General features: G+C 39.8%; 1 protein-coding gene across 4 annotated transcripts in view; it reads right to left on the bottom strand.

Annotated features, from left to right (window-relative positions):
- Positions 1-14,327, bottom strand: part of gpsm1b (G protein signaling modulator 1b) — a 57,603-nt gene that overhangs the window by 22,232 nt on the left and 21,044 nt on the right. For all 4 annotated transcript variants that reach the window (XM_069183280.1, XM_069183281.1, XM_069183279.1 and 1 more), the window contains exons 4-9: positions 14,114-14,256; positions 10,895-11,018; positions 10,035-10,150; positions 8,797-8,952; positions 4,514-4,622; positions 879-993 (exon numbers count right to left, since the gene is read on the bottom strand). In XM_069183280.1, the coding sequence (XP_069039381.1) occupies positions 879-993; positions 4,514-4,622; positions 8,797-8,952; positions 10,035-10,150; positions 10,895-11,018; positions 14,114-14,256 (763 nt within the window). The remainder of the gene's footprint in view (positions 1-878; positions 994-4,513; positions 4,623-8,796; positions 8,953-10,034; positions 10,151-10,894; positions 11,019-14,113; positions 14,257-14,327) is intronic.

The following is a 14,327-nucleotide window of genomic DNA, read 5'->3' as shown; positions in this document are numbered from 1 at the left end:
CCCCACAAGCACAGGAGTGCAATGACAGGATGTTAACATTAAACAAGGAAGTACTATAAGTGTAACCTGGCAGGTGTTTGTGCATTATCTTGATAAGCGTTTCAAGCCCTGACTGAGCTTCACACCTAATACCCCCACCCCCTCCTCAGTCAACAAGCATAATCCCAGAGCACCTATTACAAATGTGTAAACAACCCAGCAGGACTGTGCCTGTTTTTGTGTCACAATGGTGATAGCAAGGACATAATAGCAACCCTAGATTGTTAAACAGGGCAGAAGCAAATCATTCACATGGCACTGGCAGAAATGTGACATTTGTCCAATAAGTGACAAACAATATGATGGGCTGGAGAACCTGATGTGAATACTTAAGGCAACAAACCAGCATTTTAAGGTTTAAGTAGACTCTTTTCTACAGTTTTGACTTTTGAATTTCTTCCAATTATTCCCACAGGTCTGAGCAATACATTTTTAGTCCTTCTTGGCAATTTGTTTCAACTTTTTTCAGCCCAAAACAGTTTTTTAGACATAGTGCATTGTTCTGTTAAAACTCAGAGTAAAATGGTCTGCAGTTATGTGCAGAGAAAGTTCTAAATGTTATCTCAAATCAGCTTTAACTTTTCAATTCTTTACAGCTCAGGATTTCTATAAGACACAAGTGGTAGAAGCCAACTTCCCTGACAACCTCATAAATAAGGATTAAAATAAATGTATTTAATAATTTAAAGAAATAAAGTGATCGATGCATGAAATATGTTTGTTAATCTAACACATTTGATGGATTATACTGATGTAGTGCAAGCAAGGTTTGAGGTTGCAGGGTAATGCAGTGCATTGCCACAGAGAGAGCACACAGCAGATGCTTGTTTCAGTATTACCTTGTGCCTCGAACTCCGATCCACACGGCGAAAGATCACCCTCGCACATTCCCAAAGCTTCCATCAACTGCTCCAGATTCATCCGAGCTGTCAGCTCACCATTCCGGTCACCAATCTGCAGAAAAAAGACCAGCTCATAGTATGGGAAGACTAGGTCCTGAAGTCCTCTCTTAGGATCTACTGACCCATGTTCAACTGCTGTTCACAGGGAACCCTTCTCCACTTCGTTCAGGAGTCTCTGTAAAGTGCAGACTCTTTGGATATTTGGAAGTCTTTAAAAGTGTGGACAATAAAGTCCCCAATCCTCCACTTCTCAGCTAATCTAATCTTAGATATATACCATTTGCTTGTTCTGCATACTAAAGCACTGTGTGATGGAAGATGTATTGCAGCTCTTCCCTTTCCTTACTTTTGTAGTAAGCAATCTAAAAATAATAATAATTGCTTACACTTATATAGCGCTTTTCTGGACACTCCACTCAAAGTGCTTTACAGGTAATGGGGACTCCCCTCCACCACCACCAATGTGCAGCATCCACCTGGATGATGTGACGGCAGCCATAGTGCGCCAGAACGCTCCCCACACATCAGCTATCAGTGGGGAGGAGAGCAGAGTGATGAAGCCAATTCATAGAGGGGGATTATCACGCCCGACATCCCTCCCTAGAGGGCGCTCCACTGCTCCCATTATTGTTTGTGTGATTAAGCTCTCCAGGTGTACCCTTTTAGTGTTATTATTTTAGACCAGTCTTTGGGGCTCATCATTAGGGTAAGATGTCGCGAGGCCCGCCTAGCACCAGGAAACCCTATGTCCGTCTCCTGAGGGCATAGGCCTCATCCCCGACACCTCCTGCTTCCTGAGCCCGGGGTCTGGAGGATCTCGCCCAGTCACCCTTGGACCTCCATGCTTTGTCTGTCCGTGTGTTCCCCCCTCCCGGGGATTTTAACTTTGTCGCGTCCCAGGATGGATTCCTTGTTGATGGACTCTCGGACTGTGCTTTGACCTGCCCTTGGACCTGTTTGGATTTGGATGCCGTTTTGTCTTCCCCGTACACTGTCTCACGGACGGTCACTATTATTTTGTGCACTATTAAACCCCTGTGTGTTCCTTTTTACCATGCCTCCTGTTTTCTCCAGCTCTTACCGTATCGCATAGGGTCTTCTACAAGATCTGACACGGATTTCAGTCCGTGTTCGTGACAGATTATTAGGAGGCCATGATTGGTAAGGGCCAATGGGAAATTTGGCCAGGACGCCGGGGTTACACCCCTACTCTTTTCGAGAAACTAAAAGAATACTACTTCAGTATTCACAGCTCAGGAGGCTACAAGTCAACATATTCCACATAAGTTAACAAATATATGGAAAAAAGGAGTGGGTGATTGTGGATTCAGTGAGTGTCAAAGTGGGTAATTCTCACTTCAAATGTTATCCATGTTAAGGATCAAAATCTGATTGGTGCCACATACCAGGAAGTTTTTAATGCAAGTGCGTACAAGGACAACTTACTTGACTTGCTTTTTGTTCCCAGCAAACAAGTTTTGTCATTCCCCGAGAAAGCTGAGTCATGACTCAGAATCCAAAAATGAATACAAATATTAAAAAATAAGCAAATTAGGAACCTCTGGTCTTGGCACGAAGATCACAAGAATTAATGTGATACCAATCATTAAACCAAGGGGTTAGTCACATTAGGCTGTGTGTTTTGTGAAATATGTAGTGAGACTATCCGTCTCACACCAGCGTAGTATTTGAAACGAGACGACAGCAATAGTAGCCTTCAGTGTGTTTACCATTACTAAGTGCATGAAAACAATGATCATTACTGAGTGAACCTTTCTGTAAAGTGGAGATTAAAATCCATTATTATATACTGTAATTGTAATTCAATGTATTCACTTCTCAGAACTAAAACCTTTTGTAGCAGATGCACTGACATTTTATTGAATAAATCTGACATGGGTAAATTTGTTATGTTGATTAACATTTTTGGGATAGAGGGGTCTAGTGAAAGGCACAGGGTTTCAGTGTAGCTGTAGCATACTGTACGTGGTCACAGCTGGAAGAAACACAAGCTGTATACAGCAACACCTGCTTGGATCTGGTTACAGATGCTGTTTAGTGGGATTTTGTTTTATTCCTCTCATGGAGCCTGGACAAATATCGTGCCTGTTCACTGGATGCCAAACACTGTCTCTGCTCATCCCACAAAAGTAGGTGAGTAGGGCATAAAAAGCAAGCAGTACATTTTCATCTTCCAAGAAAGCCACCGTTACACACGTACTGTCCTACTGAAAAGCAATCACATCAGGATGAGCCTGCAGGACTGCAAGACTTGATAATTGTCTCACCTTTGCTACAATTCACCTTCACCTTGTAGACTTGCGTAATGACTAGACACTACTACCTAGACCTTGCCTTTTTGTGATGTGTTGATTTTGGAAAGGTGTTGTGAGAAATAGTCTCCCAGACCTGTCATTGAGGAATTGTATTTGGCTTGTACTTGGCTGTAATATCTTGATGTCAACAGCAGCATCCTATAAACAATGGGGTTTGTAAAGCTCCATCATACTAAAAATAAGAAAAAGAAGATTCTAAAGGCTGAAGTTGACCATTGAGTTCTAAAAAGCTTCTGTGTTAGGTGTTTTGTTAGCAACAGCAGGAGACCTTGAGCTTTGTCTAATTGCTATAGGAAGTGAATTTTGGATTGATGGACAATCCCATTCTATCAATCGCTCATCCTGCACTTAAAGCACTTTGACTGCTTAATCTGGAGTATAAATTAGATTAAAAAATAAAGTAAAAGGGTATTACATTTAAGGAGAGGGATGTGATGTGCATTACTGCAAATGATAATTAGATTTGCTGGAGAAATCCTGCTCTGTTGCTGGATAATCTGAAGCAGAGCGGGCTTGAGTGAAGATCAGGTAGCAAATTTCTCAGTCCTGTCCAAAGTTAATCACATGCCTGTGGATTGTAACAAAGTTACAGGGAACAAACCAAGCTTTTGAAATGGTGCAAACTCCACAGTGTGTTATGGGAGAGGTAGTGTCAATTAGAGTACAATCATTCTGATCCAGCATCCCACTGCAGTTCAGGCAGTGAAGAATTAAATTGTTTCACTACAGGACACCTGGGTTATTACCTATACTCTTACAGCAAAAAACATGTTTTTTTATACTCAGTTTATTGTCTCATTCAAAGGACAGCACCCCCATAACACCCCCTGGTCACCACACTAGGACATTGGGTTTGGAAATTCCGATCTAGAGGGAAGAATACAAATTACTACAGCAATTTGGTTTTCTTGGAGATTCCCATCCCAGTACCAATGTGGCCCAGACCTACTGAGTTTCTGAAAGCTGATGACATCAAATTTAGAGTGTCATCCATGTCTGTTCCATTACTGCTTGAGCCAACCCGAACAATAAATTTTTAATTTTTAAAAAGGCTTGCATGGCATGCTGTTTGTCAGAACAGTATTAAGCTGAAGCTTTTAATCCAGTTCAAGCAATGATTGGATCACTGTGGCTTGGAGCTTTTTAGGTATTATTATACCAGAAATAAAGTATTGCAACTTGACCATGTGATGGTTACAGTACTTCACTCTTAAAGTGACCAAACCTTCGTCTTACCTCAACAGAGATTTCCAGGTGCTTTCTAACAAAGTGCAGAGCCTGTCGGTGATTGCCCAGAGACACATATGCGTTACCAAGGCTCCAGCAGGCCCGGCCTTCTCCCACCCTGCAAACAAAAAAGAGAGTCACCTGTAGAATCCACCCATCTCAAATCAAGAACTCAACCGGAGCTGTAAAAGGCAATGTTCCTATCATTGCTTTGCTATCGCATTTCATTAAGAAACAGTGATGCCTTGGAAAACTACAACTGTACAACTCATCCACTTTGTGTTTGGGCAGGGGCAACATTGACATTGACCTGTTTGTGGACTAAACAGTAAACTCTCCACTTACATCTGGCATTTCCCATTTACAACTGTTTTTTTGTGCAATATATGCCAGGGACTTGTGTAATATATTTATAATGTGCAATACAACTTTTTGTGTACTGTTCTGGTTTGTTCTTTGTATATTATGGACTGTGAGCAACTCTTCTTAGTGCACTTCTCACTGACTGTACTGATTGTATTGTATAAAATCACTTTATTAGCCATATACAACTTCTTGCATTAGGAATTTGCCTTTTTCACATAGCCCAGCTTGCTCTCCATGAGACACACAGACAGGGAGAGAAGCTTGGGGTCAGAGCACAGGGTCAGCCATTGTACAGCACCCCTGGAGCAGATGGGGTTAAGGGCCTTGCTCAGGAGCCCAACGGAGTGGGATTCCTCTACCAGCCATGGGATTTGAACCAGCAACCTTCCAGCCACAGGCCCAGATCCTTAGCCACAGAACCACCACTCCACCCCTTGTATGTATTGTATTATGGTATCATTTTGTTACACTGTGCTGTGTTTACTGTGCTAAACTGCTGTTGCACTGCAATTTCCCTCACAGGATCAATAAAGTATCTATCTATCATATCTATCTACAAATAAATTCCTGTTAAGGAGTTTACAGTGCTCCATTCCACCAGCCTGGGTAGCACACACTGTGATTACTCTTGAGTACCTCTTTGTCATCGTTTTACTCAGGAGTCATCAATGATGTTGGCTGATGACCTGTCATTAGATCTAAACAGAGCCCTCAATTAGCCTGACAAAAGCAGGCTCAATTTATGATCATCAGACGCATTATGCTCCTCTTCTTTTTATGCTCAGCTACTAAAATTTCCCTTTAGTTGTAAAATTCCATATAAATATTCAATACTAAGCGGATTAAAACCTGCACAGTTAAGAGATTAACTGATTAAATCTTTTTGCTACCGACCAATGCACCACGAGTGCCCCTGTCGGTAATTTTGGCCAACTAATCACAAACCACAGTATAACATGAGTAGTTGCATGTGGTAGGGGTTTGTACCGCGCATTTTGAATGGCTGCATCTGTATTCATATTTCTCTTTGGAACAGCTTTTGCTGAAGTTAGCTGGCAAATGATCTTAGCAGAAATAACACAATATAATTTACAGTACATGTGAAACAGACTGGAAATCCAAAATCAGGGAAATTAACAAAGAAAATAATAGATGAAATATCCTCTATGTGTATATGTCTTACACGGAATATTGGAAGCTGTCTCACAATAATCTTATGAACTGAAAGGAAATTGGTTTTACTTCTGTGGGAAACGATATTAATTTAGGAACATAAACATAGTATGTAAATTGTACTGTATATGGCTGATGTTGGTATTTTAAAGAAAAAATACACACCAGTATTCCACTTTCTTCCTAAACATTTTAAGCATCAAAGTCTTACATGGGGTTACTTTGGAAACGTTTTTACGTGCTCCTTCTGACCATATTAAGTTTATATACTTTGTGAAAAGTGACAATGTTTAAACCTTTTCTGCAAATACGCTCGTTATTGGAGTAAACAAAAGCATACATTTAGAATTTGATTAATAGGGAATATTATATGGAATCGCGTATCTAACGAAATTAATAACTATATAATTATATTCATTTTTTTATATTTGTTAACCATACAGACAAAAAAAACAAAGCAGACTGATTCTTGCATGACATAATCATTCTTACAGTTAATAATTGAAAATGTACAGTAGGAAGGACCGAAAGCATAAGATTATGTTAAGGGTGGAGAGCATATTATTGTGTAAGGAATGACTGTGGTGATTATGTCAATTTATTTTCCCATTGCATAAGTTAAATATGGATGCATGTATTGTAAATTTATTTTACACATATCGGTTTTCTTGGGATTTTAATTAGATTTATATTAATTGATTTAAAAAGTGCCAAATGTGGAATTAATTTCTTCTGGAATGTTTGCTACCTTTCCCATATCGTTTCTTATTGCTGGGACAATTAATTTTTCTCTTTGTTATTTAAGTTGTTTTGTTAAAAATGTACTCGTAGTCTCTGTCTCTGGAACTGTGTTTTGTTATTAATAATATTATCAAGTCTTAATTTGGTTTCTCAAAGTTCTTTTTTGGTTTGCTCAATGGAATTGAGTATCGAGTTTAGTTAAAGTATTCTAGGTTCTGTTCTAGTGATTCTTCAATTTCCTGATCCATCTTTATCTTGTGTGATGAATATAAAATAATTTCCCCTTGTAGAACTATTTTAGTCATTTCCCAGAGTAGAGTGGATGAGATTCATTGAACTCAATAAAGGCTGCCCACTCTCTCTTAAAAAATAAGTCAAAGTTGACATTTTTAGGTAGTGATACATTGAAACACCACCTAGATGATAGTTTCCTAAAGTGTTTGCTATGTAAATTGAAGCAAACTGGTGCATGACCTGAAATAATTATTTGTTTCTGTTTCAATATAAATTAGTACTAATAGAGTTCCTTGAAAGGAAGAAGTCAATGAGAGAGTATGAATGATGTAAGAGTGAGTAATAGGTGTATTCTCTTGTTAAGAGGTTTTATATTCCAATTTGAATATTCTTGGTGTGTATTTTATTCTGATATCTCACAACATCATACCTTTTTACATATGTGGTGTAATTCAAAACCACATATGTGTATATTCTAAAGTCTTATACAGCAGATGTTCTGGTGAGGAGCATTTTCTCTTGTATAATGGCATGTGCACGGTATTCTTTCCAAGGACTCAGCAAAACAATACTAAGGCAGCTGGGCTGAAGCTCAACAATGCTGCACACATGTAAGAGTGCCTACAGAAATTGGGTTACAACTCTTCTCCAGCAAGGAAGACAAGGATAAAAGCCTGCATGGTCTGGGTCTTTCACTTTAAGGAATGCGTTTGGAAGAGGAGAGTGAGACACACAGATTTTTGCCAAGGTTTAACTTTAACGCTGGATGAAATTGAGCAAAACAGTCATTCAGGCTGGCAAGAATGCTGTCAGGATCACTCATCCTGTTGATGAGTGACCAAGCTGAGTGTGTGGCTTGAAGGTTCTGTTCAGATTGAGCTGGCTGCTGTAACATTTGCTTACTTGCAGATATATACACAACACTTTGTGTTAAAAGGTATTTTAATAATGCTATAATTACTGCTTACATGAGATGTGCAGAGCATTTTGGATTCCACTTCATACTCCATCTGGCGATCCCCCTTCTATCTAGTGACTGCTGTCAGTCTGACATGCTGATAAGGTGCTTTAGGGGCAGGGGTACGTTAAAGATTGAGGTTGAAAGGCATATTTTACAAAGTAACCAATTACACTATGTTTATTAGCAAGAAATCTCTCCTGACTGAAACTGAGATTAAACTAAGGATACAGGTTAACGTCATTAAAGTTTCCTGTCACAACCGCAATTAGCCTTAACCTTTACACCCCCTGCTATATTCATTATTATATATCCCAGTATTAGCCATTTGTTTCCCAAATCCTGTTTAATCTTACCCGTAATGCACTTTACTCCATGTGGTGAAATTATTCCTCACTCAAGACCTCAATCGTAGCTACCCCACTACTTGGCACTAAAGTTTATCTGTTCCTGCCTAATATTGCTTATTGCTGTTATATTGTAAATTTGGAGTTCAATGTCTTTTCTTCAATTTATGTTTTTATTTTGTTTACTTATATTTAAAGCTAAATGTTTGCTACTAATAATATAGTATAAAGTCAGGATTTCAACTCTTGGTGCAATCTGTCTTAAGACATGGTATATCAAGAGAGTTTGTGGGAGAAGCCTGTCCCATTTTGAATTTCATTTGATAAAGACCCCTGATGACAAAAAACAATCAATCCACAAACCATGGAACCTCTCCGAACGTCACCCACGGTGAACACAATACTGTTGAGCACAAATTAATTAGGACGCTGGCATTGAAGAAACACGGGGCGTGAGACGGAGACCTGCTGACCTGTCAGTGAGCTCCTGGGCAATCAGCAGGTGTTTGAGGTGATAGTCTATGGCCCTCTCATACTCCTGCAGGAGCGTGTAGGTGTTGCCAAGGCTGTAGCAGGCTTGTGCCTCCATCACCTGATCCTTCAGCTGCCGAGAGAGCTGTAGGGTCTTTCTGGATGAAAAGAGAGATAGATTACAGCTGAAACAGGCTGCTTCCAGTCATCAGAAACTCTAAACCTAGTTGACCTGTTTAAATATTGACCTTTTCCTTACAGCATTGTAGAATAGTACAGTACTCGAGCCTCTGGGCTCCTGACTAAAGGTGTGAGAGTTGAAGTCTGAGTTGTGGATAATATATGGGTTTTTGGGCAGCCATATTATCATGATTGATCTAGTCCAACAACTTGTATTAATGGGTGCCAGTATTGCTGATGTTATCTGTGTGATGGACAAAAATCCCTGGTACAGGGGAACTGTGCAGACTAAATCTGTTTAACCAGGAAGCACAATAAGCTCTGGCTTGATGAGCCTTTAAATGTTGAGGCAGGTCTGGAGCTCTCACTAAGGAAACATTTTTTTGTTTGTTTGTTTGCAATGACTTTGCTATACCATGTGGGACTTTAAAAAAGTCAAACTTTCTTTCAATGCGGTGTTGTATGAATGTAAAAGCCCAGTTTCAGACTAACATCATGCATGCATGTAAGCAAAAGGAAAAAAAGTTATTTTTTAAATTCTATATTCAATACAATATCTTATTACTGAGTTTTAAGGCTTTCAATAATCTGGATATGCCATACATACATCTGAGGAAGGCTCCACAACCGAAATAATGTGGATAATTTACAGTACTTGGGATGGAATTATGGAATAAACGTTTACCTGTTCCTTTGCAAGGCTACACATGCTGACACAGCTACCTACTTGAATTACATCATACATCGACTGAACTCTTCCATATGTAAATTCCCTCCCATAGGCTCCACTCATTTGAGGCTGGTCCTTTGTTAACAATATCTAGGACTAGAAAAGGCACAGACTTTTTTTTGTGATCGTGCTTTTTCTGACACTGCTCCTTTGTTATGGAATCCCCTTACCTCCGACTCTTTGAGAGATAGTCTTTTTTACTAGGGCCGGAGTTTGATTGCACTGCATTCTATCCTGTATATATTTGTTTAATTTTTTTTTTCTGTGACCGTTGTGAATTCAGGTGTCCTTTATTTAATGTGAGCAGTGCGTGTAGACCCTTAAACTTACCTGTAATACTCTGTGGCTGTGTTAAACTGGCCCAGGAATATGAAAGCATTACCCAGGTTACTGTAGGCTCTGCGCTCTGCTGCTTTGTCACCAAATTCCTTGGCAATGGAGAGACGCTGCAAGACACACAGCATAATCTGTTCATTGGTCCCTCAGAGAAGCAACAGTGATGACATTGTCTTAAACACATTAAAAAATCTCAGGCTACTGATTGTTATTCTGAGTGTTCATATTCTACTAAGAAGGGAACATTTGTTTTTCACTGCCATTTGGTCAAATGACTTGTTACATTGCACAGCTGTCAGAAAAGACTGCTGTTCCTTGAGAGGTCTGTCTTTAAAAATACAAAAGAAATCAATGCAAAGGCTAAAAAGATTACTTTGATCCTTTATTTGCTTATAGTATTTTCAAAGGTTATTTTGCAGTGCCACATCTGCTGTTGAGCACAGCTGGAGAGCAAAGTTAAACTGTGAAATTATCCCAATTTTTACATGTTTAATGCATAATGAATATCAGTTCCCATTATGTAATGATAATGTTTCTTTATTAGCCCTATACAATTTCTTGCATTAGGAATGCGTCTTTTCGCATACCCCAGCTTTTTCTCCAGGGAGACACAGACACAGAGACAGGGAGAGAAGCTTGGGGTCAGAGCGCAGGGTCTGCCATTGTACGGCACCCCTGGAGCAGTTGGGGTTAAGGGCCTTGCTCAGGGGCCCAACGGAGTAGGATTCCTCTGCCGGCCGCGGGATTTGAACCGGCAACCTTCCGGTCACAGGCGCAGATCCTTAGCCACAGAGCCACCGCTCCGCATATGTGTAGTACATATGAATACCCTGCACCGCAAGTGACTGCCTTACCTCTTTATGGAATTTGATGGCATCTACGAAGTTGCCCAGCAGGTAGTGGGTGTTGCCCAGGTTCCCAAAGGCTCTTCCCTGTGCTGCCCGGTCACCCAGCTCCTTTACTAGAGACAAGTTCATCCTGGCAACCAAATACCACAGGCGAGATGGGAAGAGATCATTATCAAGCTGAACAGTCCTCCTTGAACATAATGCCTTTACAAAGGTTCATAGAAGTATTTAAGTATAGAATAGTCTTTTCCTGGTCACTGATATTTTACTGCTGACACATTCATATTTATTATCAGCAAATCTTCCGTAATATTTGTGTTACTAATTTTCACCGAGCCTGTTTGTCGGGCCCGGCAAAAATTAGTCAATGAGCCAAGATACGCGACAATCAAGATAATTTATTCAATGACATCACTGAAGAGGACAAACAGAGCTGAGCCTGAGGAAACGGCTGAGGCAGTAGCTACACAGCTGAAGCAGGCAGGTCTGAGGTGATGGAGATGATTAGTGGCAATGATGACTGAGGAACTGGAAACTGAGGATTAAGAAACACTGAGAAATACTTCTGAGAACCTGAAACTGAGACAAACTCAGAGCAGAGCTAGTGACTCAATGTCTGAGGCCTGAGGAATGGTTCCTCAGGGCTTAAATACTGTGCGAGGTTCCCTAATTGGCCCCAATGAGTCTCCAGCATGTGTGGAATGTGCATTGGTAGTTGGTGGAGCTAATGCGGTGGTGCTGGAGCTCGTCGGGGCGTAACAATTTGTGCATATTAATGTATACATTATAATATAAGCATACTATATTTTGCTTCATACAAAAATATTGGAATCTGTGACAGCCTTAAATGAGCACCCCAAAATCGTAAATGTTTCATTTCACTACGTTAATTCTGTATCCATGTTTAAATGCATTTTTCTGCATGATAATGGTGTACAACACCAAGTCAAATGTGTTTTTCCCTCTGGAGTTCCCTTCTTAGTGTTGTTTCTGTTTCTATTATCACTTTGCAAAGGCTGCTCATTATCTGAGAGCAAATGACTAATGACCTAGAAAACCCAGCTCGGGTTTCTGAAAAGGCTGCTACTCAGGAAGAAAGTTTAAAGTCACATCTGAGCATCGTTTCCTCTAGATTCACTGGGGAAATTCTAGAGGTTGGTCTCTTTTCTCCCATCTACATTTCAACACCACACAGAATGTTTTATTATTATCCATCCATGCAATTTCTAACCGCTTTATCTAATAAAGTGTCTCGGGAGAGCCGGTGCCTATCTTGGCAAACAACGGGCACAGGACAGGATACAAGATGGAAGGACACACACGGACAAACACACATTTACTCACACCATGTCCAATTTTCCCCAAAAGCCATTTAACTTATTGTCACTTCTTTGGATGGAGGGTGGAAGAGCACCCGGAGGAAATGTGAACATGGAGAAAACATACAAACTCCACACAGAGAGCACCCTAGGAACTGTGACCAGGAACTTTGTGCTGCAAGGCAGCAATGCTAACCACTGCACAACCATTCCACCCTTAATTATTTAAGTAATATTATTAAATTAAATTTTTATTTATTATTTACCTCATGAAATAAAAATCTGTTGTTCATGTGAATGCCAGTGACAATGTAGTGAAAAAGCAAACAGTGCTGTCCAAAGATGTGGTTAGTCTCTCGGAAAACTGCTGCAAAATATACTTCAGGTGATCTGTGAATTTAAGCAGCACCTGTATGATCGGCGTATGGAAAACATTGCTTGTTTCATAAATGAAATACAAATAAAATTGTTCTGAAGTTCTTGTTTTGAAACTACACAGTGAATTCCGCTGACTTGTCCTCTGTAAATGTGATAATTGCTTGATGTTTCCAAGGGAGAAGGTAACAAACATCAGACACTGTCACATTGCAGTTAAATAGCTCTCAGTGGGAGTAATTTCTTGTTAGGTTCATTGCTAATATGGCAGAAAACTCCAAATAATATAAGTGAAGTGAAAATCACAAGATAAGTAGAAAGGAAGGAAATCTTGATCAGTAAAAAAAAAAGATGATTTCATTTTCATTGCATTTTCTGTAATGTCTTTTGTAATGTACAGCACTTTGAGATAATTGTTTTTATAGGCTCTATATAGTCTGATTATTATGATATATAAGCATTTGTGAATATATATATATAAAACCGTTTGTGAATATCTGCAATGGACCAGCATCCCATCCAGTGTGCATCTTGCCTTATTCCCATTGGTTGCTGGGATAGCCTCCAGCTCGCCTGTGACACTGATTTGGATAAAGCTGTTAGACAATTTGTGGATGGATGTTTTTGGATGTAGTGGAATTGAACTACACAGCTTTGAATGCACACTCAGTTATGAAGACCATCAAATAACCATTGCTAGTTTCAGCTAGTCCTGCAGCTGGACTGGCAGTGTACTGTATGATATAATACATATTGGGAAGGATCTATAACATGGGATAAATGCTGGTATTAGTATAAAGATATCAGTATGTTTCCTAGTTAATTGCCAAAAAGTCAGAACATGGGTTTCTGGGACCACAGTAATATAATATCAACCAATCTTGGTCATTTGGTTACGTGTAGCGAATTAATCCAAGGATCTCATCAGTTGTTTCTTGAAAGAAGCCAGGGTATCTGCATCGAACACATGGATGGATAACATGTTCCTTTGCTCAGTCTCAAATGCCTTTTCACTTGTGTACTCTGGTTTGCGTTTCATTGTTGATTGCAAAGTACAGTTGGTTAACTACTGGAACGCCACAACTTAATGTGTATGTAAAAGTCAGTTCAGGAGCTCATGGCATATGGAACCAGAGTGAGGTGACGCTCTTTATAAAATTACTAATGAAGCATAAAAAACATTTGATTCTAATGAATTAAATGAGATAAGTTGAAGTCTACAGTCTGCCCACAAACTTGTATCAGCATCTGGTACTATATTTTATTAGTAAACGCACGATCAGAACTTACAGTGCCATCTGCTGTCGAATAACATAAAATATATGCTAAGTAACAAAAGCAAAATCTTGACAATACCCATGAGCAGACACACAGACCTTTTAGATATGCTCTGTAGAATATCACACATCGCTTTTTCCTGTCGTGACAAAAAGCCAGACAACCTATTGATAATCAAGTTGTTTTTGGAAAGCAGTGGCCCTGTTCATCCTCTATGCTTAGAGCGTTTAAGATGTGTTTGAGTTAGACTCACTCATAGAACTCAGTGGCTTTTTGCAGAGTTTCTCGTACATCTGATGGCAGGTCTCCAGGATCCTGGGCACAGTTCCAGGACTGCTGCTTGCCCTTGGCATGGAAAACATTTCCAATGTTGTACAGGGCTCTGGCTTCCCCAACCTGGAGGAATAATAAAATCACCTTTTGCCATCACATTTTACACTCACAGCAAGAACTACAGATGAGGGGTC

The sequence above is a fragment of the Lepisosteus oculatus genome, chromosome 24, assembly GCF_040954835.1.
Source record: "Lepisosteus oculatus isolate fLepOcu1 chromosome 24, fLepOcu1.hap2, whole genome shotgun sequence".
NCBI lineage: Eukaryota > Metazoa > Chordata > Actinopteri > Semionotiformes > Lepisosteidae > Lepisosteus > Lepisosteus oculatus.
This window is presented reverse-complemented; position numbering and strand designations above follow the sequence as displayed.